This window comes from Leishmania mexicana, chromosome 30 (assembly GCF_000234665.1).
Source record: "Leishmania mexicana MHOM/GT/2001/U1103 complete genome, chromosome 30".
In the NCBI taxonomy this organism is placed as follows: Eukaryota; Euglenozoa; class Kinetoplastea; order Trypanosomatida; family Trypanosomatidae; genus Leishmania; species Leishmania mexicana.
Window position 1 is genome coordinate 1,197,237 of NC_018334.1, and position 12,832 is coordinate 1,210,068.

General features: G+C 60.5%; 3 protein-coding genes across 3 annotated transcripts; all 3 read right to left on the minus strand.

The window, feature by feature from the left end:
• Positions 1-1,619: 1,619 nt before the first annotated feature.
• Positions 1,620-4,094, minus strand: LMXM_30_2520 (conserved hypothetical protein; the record flags this gene model as incomplete). The annotated part of the gene is made up of 1 exon (XM_003877722.1): positions 1,620-4,094. The coding sequence occupies one exon, from the start codon at positions 4,092-4,094 to the stop codon at positions 1,620-1,622; it is 2,475 nt and encodes an 824-aa protein (XP_003877771.1).
• A 1,680-nt stretch (positions 4,095-5,774) lies between these two features.
• LMXM_30_2530 (conserved hypothetical protein) lies at positions 5,775-8,246 on the minus strand (the record flags this gene model as incomplete). The annotated part of the gene is made up of 1 exon (XM_003877723.1): positions 5,775-8,246. One exon carries the CDS (start codon positions 8,244-8,246, stop codon positions 5,775-5,777), a length of 2,472 nt encoding a protein of 823 aa, XP_003877772.1.
• Positions 8,247-9,599: 1,353 nt separating this feature from the next.
• Positions 9,600-11,966, minus strand: LMXM_30_2550 (hypothetical protein, unknown function; the record flags this gene model as incomplete). The annotated part of the gene is made up of 1 exon (XM_003877724.1): positions 9,600-11,966. The coding sequence occupies one exon, from the start codon at positions 11,964-11,966 to the stop codon at positions 9,600-9,602; it is 2,367 nt and encodes a 788-aa protein (XP_003877773.1).
• Between the last annotated feature and the right edge of the window lie 866 nt (positions 11,967-12,832).

Below are 12,832 nucleotides of genomic sequence, written 5' to 3' on the forward strand. Positions count from 1 at the left end.
ATGAGCAACACGGCGAAAACCCTCAACACTACCGTTTGACACGGCACACACAGGCAGAGCACCCGTGCACATCCTTCGCTGAGCCTTAGGTGCGTGCAAGAGCAGCGCCTCTCACTCTCTCGCCGACTCCCTCAATTCTCTTCTTCTCCCTTTTCACGCCGAACCACTTTGCATCGTCGTGGGAAGCAGAGGTCCACCGCCCCAACGCCTCTGTGAATGACCTTTACGCGTGACTGAGAGGCACACACGCACCGCAGGATAAAGCATGCACACTTAGCGGCAAAGGACGTAAAACATGAAACGCAAAACAAGTTTCCTTGCGCAATACAGCAGTAGACCGCAGCAGCAGGCGGCAGCAGGGGGAGCACCACAGCCGTCGACGCCCCCCCGACGTCCTCTCAAACCACACACCACTCCACCCTGTCTACATCATAAGCAGAAGACGAAACAATCCGCACACACACGCTTCCATACATACATGCACAGAAAAACAAGGAAAGAAACTGTTTGCAAGAAAGCCGCAACGGGTTATCGGCAACAGTACCCCCCCCCTACGCACCGAGCTCATAGCGGCGGTAGACATGTACACGAATACACGAACACACACACACAGACGTATACCAATCCGCCAGCGGGGTGGAGGAGGCACAGTGGAAGGGTATAAAGAGGAGGGGGAGGGGGAGGAAAGGGGAGAGGTCAAAAAACGTCCTTTGACACACACACACACACACGCCGCAAGAGTACGTACGATGTGTCCTGCAGACCCAGCCAGGAATACCTGGAGGAAGAAACATTTGGAACTTATTCATAAGTGCCCTCTATCACTTTCTTGACAAGTGGGGGGGGGGCGAAGCCCTTCATCGTTAGCGCCTGCATTCTGCAGACCAAACCTGCACGCACAAGGAGAGCTTACACAGCAGCAGCAGCGGCATCAACACAAGCGGAGATCGAGTTCTTGTTCCTCCTGTGCAACGTGTACGCTGTCCGCCATGCCCAAGGCGTTACCCGCACATCTACCCCTGGCCCTGCCACAGGCCCCGTCGCCTGGTGCGCAGCAGCCGTAGGCAGACGCGCTACAGCAGGGTGCCCCGACGCAGCCGTCTCAGCATGGCCCCTGTCTCAAGCCCTGCCCACACACACCGCCTCCCAGGCCGCCCACATCGGCAGCGAGGGCTCGCGCGATGGCCTCCCCACGTAATGGGGCATGGACGCTGCCACCGCCAGATGAGGCTCTGCACGGGCAGGGGTGTGGGGGGAGGGGGTGGTGAGGGGCTGCCTGGCCTCATAAGACAGAGTCACGGGCACCGGGCCCCGCGACACCGCGCACGGCGGTGGGTCCCCCCCCCTTCACCAGCCATCAGAGAGTTCGGTGAGGAAAACGAGGAAAGAAGACGGAGAGGCGACGGAGTCACCACCGCCGTGGATCAGGGGAAGGGCGGTAGAGAACGGCGCCCGAGCACAACGCCCTCTGCCGTTTCGAGTCAGGGCACCATCGTTTATCAATCAGCCGCGCATCTATCCGCTGTGAGCAAAGGCATCACAAATGCACATTTCGACCTCCACGAACCCCTCTCCCGTTCAGTCGGAGGATGCGGACACAGCTGACTCGCTCGGCTCTCTTACTGCGCAGGGTCACGCGTCAAAGCCGATGCGCGCCGCTTGAACAGCCGTCGAAGGGATACCTGCTTCAGCGGAATGCCCATGGTCTCTCTCTCTGGCACCCGGCGTCGTGTGAGGGCACCCTGAACTACCTCCCGCTGCTGCTGTCGATTCACAAAGTCGGGCGTTCCGTCAACCGCCACTACAGCCATCAAGTCACGGCCTCTAGCGTTCGAGAAGAGAACGTGGAGCACAAGCACCAAAATGAGCGTTATCACAGCCATCGCAGTAACTAAACAGCTGATCACCAGAACCGTATACGCATTCCACATCTGTGAAACCATTTCTAGTTGTCCGTAGGTCACGCACGCCTGCCTGTCGGCGGCGGGGGTGCTGTACGAGCATGTGTACCCGTCACGCGTCCCACTCAGCGCAGGATTGAAGCACGTCGAGTCATGGCAGAACACGCACCCCTCGTGCTGTCCGCACACCTCGCAACCGTCGAACGAGTACGCGCGGCACGCGTCAGCAGGAGCCTCGCTGCAGCCCGCGCCGCTCCACCCATCCCGGCATTCGCACACGCCGCAGTTGCAGCGCCCACCAACAGCGTCGCACCCGCCGCAGCTCCTCGACGGCACGCTCCCGCCGCTCGTGTTGGCACACGCTGCCTCGCACGCCCCTCCGCTGCACAGGCACGTCCCACTGCCCATGATCCCCTCGTCGCACATGCTGCCCGTCCAGCACGCAGGGCACGCCACGCAGCTGCGGCCGTAGTACCCCGGCTGACACTGGCACCTACCCGAGGACTCGTCACACCAGCCGTTCAGCCCGCAGTCCTTGCAGCTCGACTGCGGCACGAAGCGGACGTGCAGCCCACTGCGCAGGAGGCCTTGCGGGATCATGACCGATGATGCGTCGTCCACACCATAGCGGACAAGTCCAACGCGCATGGGAGGGTACGCGAGTAGCGGCGTTCCAGCGCTGATCATGTCCGCCTGAATGACCAAGTCCACCATCCCGTTTGTGTCCAGGTACAGCTGCACAGTAAACTTTGGAGAGACGATGTTGCCGTTCTGCAATCGTGAGCCAGTTACTTTCACCATGAAACCCGTACCACACCCTTCCGGGGTGCAAAGCGGTGCTCCGTCCGGCTGCGTCGGCGTCAACGTCGAGATCGCTTTGGCGTCGGTTCCCCAGACAATGCGCGACTGCAGACAGAGGATGGTCAGTGTGTAGTTGCCGTTCGGGCAGGTACCCAGAATGGGGTTGCAGCTGTTCATATCGGGGGCAATGGTGCAGGAAAGGCCAGGACTGCACTGAAGAAACGTCGAATTATGGCGCCCAAACAGCACACCCTCCCACCCGGTTATCACTGTAAACTCGTGCACTGCGCTCAGGTTTCTGTACGTGGTGCTAAAATCACGGAAGGCACCGTTGAAGTCCACAGTGACGTCGTAGAATTTCTGTGGTGCGAAGGCAGCCGTGCTCCTCGCAGGTGTTGTCCACTGCCCGCGTGGGCACACCTCCGACGCCAACGTGCTCGCACAACACGCGGAGGTGGAGGAGCACCACACGCAGTCGCCCCCCGTGTCCGCCGTGCACACCGAGGCATCGCCATGTGCGGCACACGCGTCAAGCACGGGGTCGAAGCGGTACGCGACAATGCCGTTCGCCGCCGTCGGCGTCGGCACTACCGTGCGCAGCGTCTTCGAGTAGACGAGCCCCGTGCTCGGCATGTATTCGGGCAGCATGCTGGTGTCTGGCAGCGAGGCGTACCGCATAATGATGGTGCCGTTGGCGTACACCACCACCTGTGCCGTCAGCTGAGTCTGTGCAGAGCCTGTTGCCCCACGAATCGGCACGTTGCAGTACTCGAGCGTTGTGTACCCCTTGTCGGCTCCTGAGTTTCTAAAGACCGGACTGCTATCAGGCCTGTGTTCACCAGCTGCAGAACTAACGGCTCCGTCCGCTATGGTGTCCTTCGTGACGATGCTGGCATGGGAGGGAGATCCGCCGCTGAACGCGAAGGGCGCTGCGTAGAAGCAAATCATGGGCCAGTCGCCACCGCCGTCGTACAGCACCGACATGTTGTCAGAGAAGGCATAGTTGCCTTGCAGCGTCGCGTAGATATTTTTCTGGCAAAAGCCTTTGCACATGCCATACGGTGTAGGGGACAGAAACCCCATGTCGCTCACATACCAGGAGGTGCTGTTCCAGGCGTAGAAGGCAGCACTCACACCGGCACGCGAGAGGGGCGGGAAGACAAACCTCATTAACGATGTGTCATCCCAGGTTTGGGTTGCGTTGGGTGAGCCGCACACGGTTTGGTACTGGGCCCAGTGCTTACGCGACAAGACAGCCAGTTGGCTTCGCGTCACTGAGGTGACGGTGTAGTTTACAATGCCAGCTCTGCTGGCCCATCCGCTGCTGCTACAAAGGACTGCAAAAGTCAGCCATAAGCCCCAGAAGGCCGCCCTACGTAGTGCGGGCCACATTGCACGCCCAGGGGCGGTCTGGTGCTTGTCGTATTGTCGATGCGCACGTGCTCTTGTATATTTGCGCGTGCGTGTGCGCGTATAGCTGTGAGGCGAACCCGAGGCAAGAAAACCCTCTCGCTAGCCCAAGCCCACACGCCGAAGGCGAGAGGAAGGGGGGCGGAATCTCACTTGTGCTCGTCACGGAATCGACGACGCCTCTACTGGTCAAGAGAGGGGCTCGTGGCTGCGCTCAATAAGGACGAACTCGATGAGCCACACGATTCCCTCACGCGATGTTCACACGCGCACGCAGACGGAGCGTGGGTGAGGCGGGAAGCGGCCGAGGACGGCAACGAAATCAGCAACAGCTCTCTTGCCCATGACCGGCTGAGTGGGATGTGGCGCAGACGAGTAGGCAGGAAAACATGAAGCAGCGGAAGCAAGACCACCGGTCGCCGTGGAGGAGATTTGCCCGGGCCGATGGGCGCCGAGAGGGGTGCAATGGCTACAGGTCAACGGAAGCCCGCAAACGAAGAAAAAGAACGAGAGTATGTGGGGAGGGGGGGGGAAGACAAAACGCTCGATGCGCGCAGGCAGCGGAGTGCGAGAGAGCGGGAAGGACACGAAACAGCGCCGGTCACAGCGGACGACAAGCAAAGAAAAAGTGCTCCGCAACCAAAAGGATGGTGGCAGGGCAAAGCTGGTGTGCAGCCGGTAGCGACCCCAGACAAGGAAGAACGGCGTCGTGGAAGAAGACAGAGGAGCCTAGAGAGAAGACCCGAGCCAACAGGCCAGCCATGAGGCGCGCGCACCTCGACTGCGCCTCCGAGATAATCGATATCCACCAAGCGCACCGGTAGGAGACGCGGTCAAGAGACGGCGGTGTCGTGGATACCCCTCTTCCTGCAGAGGCAACGCGATGAAAACGTGGCGGGTGCTGCAGGTGAGGGAGAGAGAGAGAGCGTCAAGGCGTGATGCTGATGATGCGTGGCGTCCGCTGCCTCTAGTGTCGTCCGTGAAGCTCTTCTCTGACACTCCTTATCGGTCCCCTTGCTGCGCTCGGGGGCGGCGCCCTTTTTTCTGGTGCACAGGCTCTCAGACGGAAGGGTGCAAAAAGAGAACAGACGGTGCTGGCATTGTGCAGAGCTCCCCAGTCTACCATGTACCCGCACGAATGTGGGCGCCACGTGATGGGCCGGTGTGGTGAGCAAGCAGAGGAGGGAGGGGGTGGGAGGGAGGGAGGAAGGAAGGGAGAGGCATGCATGAGATACGGCGGTGTCGCCCATCAGGAAGGTGTCGATGAAGCGGTGCAGTCACACGAGCCGCGCAAAACCACTCGCGTCGTGGCCGATGTGCGTCATGGCATGCACAGAGGGGCAAGAGTACGAGTCCAGGAGAAACTTAAAAAAGAAAGGCCCGAGGTGGCAAGAGAGGGATACGCCCCCTCCCCCTCTCCTCCCCTTCGGCCCCTCCTTAGCCATGCTGCCGCTTTTCGTTTGTTGTTCTTGCTGTGTTGCTCCCGGTTGCACCGATGCGGCGACCGGGCGCACGCCCCCATCTCCGCTTGTCCATTTACATCGAAGGTAAAGCCGAGGATACGAGAGCGTCGTGTGCAAACGACCAATCGTAGGTGAACCTCGCGACCGTATGAACATATGCCGTCATCGCCATGACGAGCTCAGGGGCCTCAGAGCACACTCACTGCGCGCTCATTACGCCCTCCTTTCGCCGCTTGAACAGCCGTCGAAGGGATACCTGCTTCAACGGAATGCCCATGATCTCTCTCTGCGGCACCCGACCTCGTGTGAGGGCACCCTGAACTACCTCCCGCTCCCTCCTCAAATTGCGAAACCCCGGCGCTCCTACCACCGAAAATGCATCCATTGGATTCAGAGTTTGACGATTGCGGCGAACTACGGCGGCGATGACGAGCATCGAAAAGATAACGGGTGCTGATAAGGCCAAACTAATGATCGCGATGAAGTCCAAGGCGTTGTACACATGTGGCTTCAAGCCACGGCTGCCGTAGGTCACGCACGCCTGCCTGTCGGCGGCGGGGGTGCTGTACGAGCATGTGTACCCGTCACGCGTCCCACTCAGCGCAGGATTGAAGCACGTCGAGTCATGGCAGAACACGCACCCCTCGTGCTGTCCGCACACCTCGCAACCGTCGAACGAGTACGCGCGGCACGCGTCAGCAGGAGCCTCGCTGCAGCCCGCGCCGCTCCACCCATCCCGGCATTCGCACACGCCGCAGTTGCAGCGCCCACCAACAGCGTCGCACCCGCCGCAGCTCCTCGACGGCACGCTCCCGCCGCTCGTGTTGGCACACGCTGCCTCGCACGCCCCTCCGCTGCACAGGCACGTCCCACTGCCCATGATCCCCTCGTCGCACATGCTGCCCGTCCAGCACGCAGGGCACGCCAGGCAGCTGCGGCCGTAGTACCCCGGCTGACACTGGCACCTACCCGAGGACTCGTCACACCAGCCGTTCAGCCCGCAGTCCTTGCAGCTCGACTGCGGCACGAAGCGGACGTGCAGCCCACTGCGCAGGAGGCCTTGCGGGATCATGACCGATGATGCGTCGTCCACACCATAGCGGACAAGTCCAACGCGCATGGGAGGGTACGCCAGCATCGGGTCACCTTGTTCACAGCTTGCGCACTGGATCGTGATGTCAATTACGCCGTTTGCGTCGGCGTACAGCTGCACAGAGAAGAGCGGCATGAAAGAGTAGGAATTTCTGAAGGAAACCCCTGTCAAATGGCCTACCAAGCCTGTTGCGCAGCCCTCTTCCTCTTCGCAGAGCTGCTCACCGCGGGCCCGCTCGGGTAGCACCTGTGCGACCCAGAGCCCGGCCTGTCTAAAAGAGAACGATGACTCAAGTGCCAAGATTGCGAGCGTGTAATTACCGTTCACGCACACGCTGCTATAAACACCGCAAGGGTGTGAGTCGGCTTGCGTGGGGCACGACGCGCCAGGGATGCAGTTCATGATGGACTCCGATGGCGTGTGGAACAGTGGGATGTTCTGCTCAGGGTACTCCAGATGAAGCGGGAAGGAGTCGTTCTCCAGCGTGGAGACGTAGTTGAAGCTCGACATTGTCACGAATGGGGTGGCGAAGTCCACAGTGACGTCGTAGAATTTCTGTGGTGCGAAGGCAGCCGTGCTCCTCGCAGGTGTTGCCCACTGCCCGCGTGGGCACACCTCCGACGCCAACGTGCTCGCACAACACGCGGAGGTGGAGGAGCACCACACGCAGTCGCCCCCCGTGTCCGCCGTGCACACCGAGGCATCGCCATGTGCGGCACACGCGTCAAGCACGGGGTCGAAGCGGTACGCGACAATGCCGTTCGCCGCCGTCGGCGTCGGCACTACCGTGCGCAGCGTCTTCGAGTAGACGAGCCCCGTGCTCGGCATGTATTCGGGCAGCATGCTGGTGTCTGGCAGCGAGGCGTACCGCATAATGATGGTGCCGTTGGCGTACACCACCACCTGTGCCGTCAGCTGAGTCTGTGCAGAGCCTGTTGCCCCACGAATCGGCACGTTGCAGTACTCCACAGTGGTGCGTACACCACTGTCATCGGAGGATTCAAGAGCCAAAACAAAACTCTTCAATGCGTTCACTTCAGTCATCACGAATGGCATTGTGTAGAAGCCGATCATGGGCCAGTCGCCACCGCCGCCGTACAACACCGTCGCGTTGTCAGAAAATGCGTACGTTCCGCGGAGATCGGCAAAGAAGCGAGGCGGGCAGTAGCTGCTGCACATGCCATACGGTGTAGGGGAGAGGAAGCCCATGCTGCTCACATACCAGGAGGTGCTGTTCCAGGCGTAGAAAGGGAAGCGCACATTCGTGGTGTTGACCCGCTCAAAGATTCGATTGAGCGAATCAGAGAGTTTAATCTTTCGTGCAGAGCTTGCCGTGTCACACATGGTTGCGTAGTGTGCCCAGTGACTCGATGGTAGACCTGACAAGTCCGACTGAATCACCTGGGTGACTGTATACTCCACAATGAAGGCAGCGGCTGCTGTCGCTGTGATGAAGAGTATCAAGGACGCTACAACTAGAGTCATGACGCGGTGAGGACCGCGAAGCCTAATGGGCATCGTATCATTCTTTCGCAAACCACAGAATACATTTGCACGGCGGTAGCTGGCAGGATGCATTTTCTTTTCTGGACACGATCGGTGTCTGTGTGTGTGTGTGTGTGTTCGCGCCAGCCGATATATCAACGTAGAAGATAGCAGAGATGTGCAACCGCGAGAGGAGGTGCGAAGAGAGATGTAGACGACAGACCATTAGCAGAAGACCAAAGATGAGAAAGGGAAGAAAAGGCGCACAGGCAGTCTTAGTGAGAGTAACTGCACAGCATTTCTTTTTGTTGTTGTTTCAGCATGTACACTGTCCGCCATGCCCAAGGCGTTACCTGCACATCTACCGCTGGCCCTGCCACAGGCCCCGTCGCCTGGTGCGCAGCAGCCGTAGGCACACGCGCTACAGCAGGGTGCCCCGACGCAGCCGTCTCAGCATGGCCCCTGTCTCAAGCCCTGCCCACACACACCGCCTCCCAGGCCGCCCGCATCAGCAGCCAGGGCTCGCGCGATGGCCTCCCCACGTAGTGGGGCATGGACGCTGCCACCGCCAGATGAGGCTCTGCACGGGCAGGGGTGTGGGGGGAGGGGGTGGTGAAGGGCTGCCTGGCCTCATAAGACAGAGTCACGGGCACCGGGCCCCGCGACACCGCGCACGGCGGTGGGTCCCCTCTACGCCCGTCATCAAGGAAAAAGAAAGTGGTGGCTGAGCACCAGGAGGGAAGGAAAAGCGACCTCTGCGAGGTGGTGAAAGTGGCGCCATGCGAGGCGGCCGTGTTCCGCTGCTTATCAGGGGGAGGGGAGTCATTGTATAGGGGACGGGTGCGCGGGAGAGAGGGCGAGCTTTCGCGGTGGTGGAGGGCAGGGTGAAGGGAAAGTATCACAATGCACGAAGCACGAGCCTGCCGTCACGGGGCCTGGTGGTGACGTGTAAGAGGCATCTTGCGCGCAGGTCATGAGGTGGTGCGAAAAAAACGTGAGTAGAGGATGAGAGGCGAGCGAAGGGGGGCGCACCCGCGCAAGCCGACGAAAAACAGAAGAGGGGCACGAGAGCGAGCGAGAGACGGAGGGGAACGTGGCAGACGCAAGACATTGACCGAAACACGTCCTGGCGCGCCGGTGGAACGTCGATTCCCATGGGACGTTGCACGACGTCCATTCGGTGTACGTGTGAGCTGGCGCGTTTGGAGGGAACGGCGTGCGTCTTGTGTACGCACATGCCTATGAGGATCCGGTCCTACTCCGACATTACGCAAGCAAGATGCACAGACGTGGCATCTCCGACGGAAAAGCACACAAGCAGGCAACCTTTCGAGGCATGATCTGATGAATCACGGAGTGTCTCTTGCCCTGCCTCGGATGCTCCTCCGCTTGTTCACCCACAGCCGCTTCCAGTGTTCGGCCTCCTCCCTCCCGTCTTTTCTGGTCTCACGGATCGAGGTGATGGAGATCGGTGCGGCTCTCCTCCAGGGCTGCCATACTGCGACCGATGATCTCATTCAGGGTGCGCTCCTCACCGTACGGCGGCGATGCTGCTGCAGTAAAAGTCTTGCCCGTCGAGGCTGCGCCGCCATCTGCCCCAAGAGCCGCAGCTGAGTGACGAGGGACGTCCGCTGGGGAATCCGCGGAGAGCGCAGAGGCGGCGGTTGCATACGCCACGTTCTGCCACTCCTCTGGGGATATGTAGCGTGCACCAGGGACCAAGTAGCTCGAGTACTCGCTCGCCACCACGGTGGATTCACTGCAACTCTTGCTCTGCACGCTGGACGCGTCACCCTGATCACGCTCCGACACTTGCACAGCCTGCCCGCTTGCAGTGCCGGCCGCAAAGTGACCTTGGATTTGGGGCGTCTGCAGCAGTTCCATGGTGAGAGGCATCACTCGCGCTACCGTTGTCGTAGGGGATGGCGTTGCAGCAGATGCCCCTTCACGCGCAGCAGACGCAGAGGCACGTATCGGGGTTGGGTCCCTATGCACACCGACCCTGGTGTCTCGGTGCCGCTGACGAGGCCTGTTTGCGGGTGTAAAGACGGCTGCTGCTGCCCTGTCATGCCGCTCCAGCTGCCTGGCACGCTCGAGCGGCATGCCCACGATGTCGTCACGCCGCTCTCGTGTGTCGTCTAGCGCGCGCTCTACCGCTGAAAGCTGGCCCTCGGAGAGCTCCACATCTCTAGCGTTACTGGCGTAGATGGGAATAGCAGCACGATTTGCCATGTTGCCTCGCTCCAGCAGCTCTGCCTGCACCTGCTGCCACACCGTGGCGAGCTGCTCCTTTGGCAGAGGACAGCTTAGCGTGCTGTTGTAGCCCGCCTCACGTTCCAAGACAGGCCGCCGCTGGCCCTCCCGCACAGTGCGGGCAACGTAGGACTCCATCGATGCGTCCTGCACCTCCCTCATGCGGATCACTCGTCGCGTGCTGAGGGAGGCAAAGCAGGAGTCGTGAATGACGCAGGCAAGACGGCGAATATCGACCAGCGGGGTGTACGCGGCAATGGCATCCGTGCCGTGGACCGGAGGCAATGGCTCAAAGAACAAATCCGGGATTGGCTCGTCTGAGATGAACACACAGAAGGGGGCAAGCACGTTGGCGGCCGAATCGCGGGCAACGAGGTTCCAGTGGAACTCCTGCACCTCCGCAAGGCGCAGCCAGCGAGGGATGCTACCGCTGTCACGCATGCACAGCACCGAGTCATGTGTGACGCAGAGGTACGCACCTTTTAATATGCGCTTCAGCCTCAGCGTGCTTGCGAAACTGCCCGACATGGATGACTCATGGAATGCTACGATGTTGCTCGCTGTGCCACCGCAGGACGCCTCCTCCAACGTGTACACGTTGCCCCGCATGAACGTGTAGAAGACGGCCTTGTCGAGCGAATGAAACGTATGCCAGACGGACATGGGAATATGGGCGAAGGCGACACCGTTTCGCGGGTCGTACGGAGGCAGCCCGCGGTACGGTCGCACAATGAGCTTGTCGTAGCCGAGTACCGACTGCAGCACATACCAAAATCGACGGAACTCTCGCTCATCACGAAAGCGAAAGATGAGTCGAACCGGAACGACGACACCCTCATGCAGCGGCTCACCTTTGGGACCGCGAGGACTCACCAGCGTCTGCACGCCTGCGCCAACGACAGAGTTGCTGGTGAGGTCGGCGGCGCCGTCGCCACTGTCCGCTGCCGCTGCCGCCGCTCGCGCCCGCTCCGCTTCCAGATACTCAAATTGGTCGCGGAGACTGTCGAAAAGTTCCTTCAGAAAGAAGGGGTCGCGGATGTAGGCGTCGTTGCTCCAGTTGCAGCGAGACCGCTCATGCTGGGAGAGACCGGCTGCAGGGCAAAGAAGTGGGCCTGCTGGCGGCGTCTCACCGCGCGCCATCGGCCGAGACTCGCCTTCGATCTCGAGCCGATAGAAGTCACGCTCATGGAGGCAGCGGACGGCGCTGAACTCCGGCCTTGTGGCCAGCGGTAGCACTCCTGTGACCTTCACCTTGCGCCGCCATTTGAAGCTTGTCGGAGGTACTGTAACCTCACTGACTGCGCACTCCAAGGAGGCGCTTGATGGCGTGGCCTGATCTGTGTGTGCAGGCTGCGCAGCAACATTACCGCTGCTGCGATTATCGCCAGAGGTGGTGGTGGGGTCCGCCGCCTCAGAGGTGTGGCTGTGAGCGACAGGCAACTCGTTCTTAACTGCCTCGGAGTAGTAGAGGTACCGACGCAATGTGTCAAACGAGACCTGGCGCATCTGCCAGCTACCAAAGAAGCCGCCTCCCTGCTTCTCCGCATAGGTATAGAACATGCCGAGTGAGGAGACAGATGGGCAAGGGGTCGGAGTCCGAAAATAGTGGATGGCGGTGGCCGGTGGGTTGGCCCGGCGCAGGAAGCACGGAGGCGTCGCTGGAAAAGGCCGGTGAGGTGGGGGTGGGGGTAGGGGGAAACGCTACAGCAAGCAAGACACGGAAAACGAATTGCGCAGGCAATATAAAACAACAACAAAAAAAAGAGAGGCGCGGGTGTGAGGACGATGGGGAGTGCAAGACGGCGAAGGAGGCAGGCCACGAGACACACGCAGACGGCCGCGGAGAAGGACGCGAGGGAGCTGATCACTGATCCCGAAGCAAAAGGAAAAAGGGAAGGAAGATGAGAGACGCCCGCAATGAATATGCGCACGCGTGGGCCTTTTGTAAAGAGAGGAGGGGGGTGTGGGGAGGGAGGGAGCGGGGGGGGTTGTGTGCAGTGATTCTGCTCCTCCCTTGTCGGTCGCTGACAGGCCGTCAGTCGTCTGTCCGCAAGAGAGTAGAGAAAACGGCAGAGGAAACGGCTTGCATGTGGGCAGGCTGCGACTCTATCTTAAACGGCTTAGCGAACAAGAGCCCAGAGAGGCGCATAGTGTACTCTACAGTGCTCCGTTGCTAGGAGGGAGGCGCAGAGGCAGAGGGAAGGACACAGAGACGGGAGAGGGCGAGTAGATGTGGTAAAGACTTGAACGTGCCGGATGCCACGCGAGAGTGCTTGAACAACTCTGTCCCCCCTCCTTCCTGACGAGGTCTGAGAGAAGGCGTGGGCATGTCAGTAGTGGCACAGGTTGGCCTTGCATCCGCTCTGCTTCGTCGCAGCTAGCGCGCACTGCGTCCGAGTGGCATTTCCTTTGGCTGTTTGAAGAAT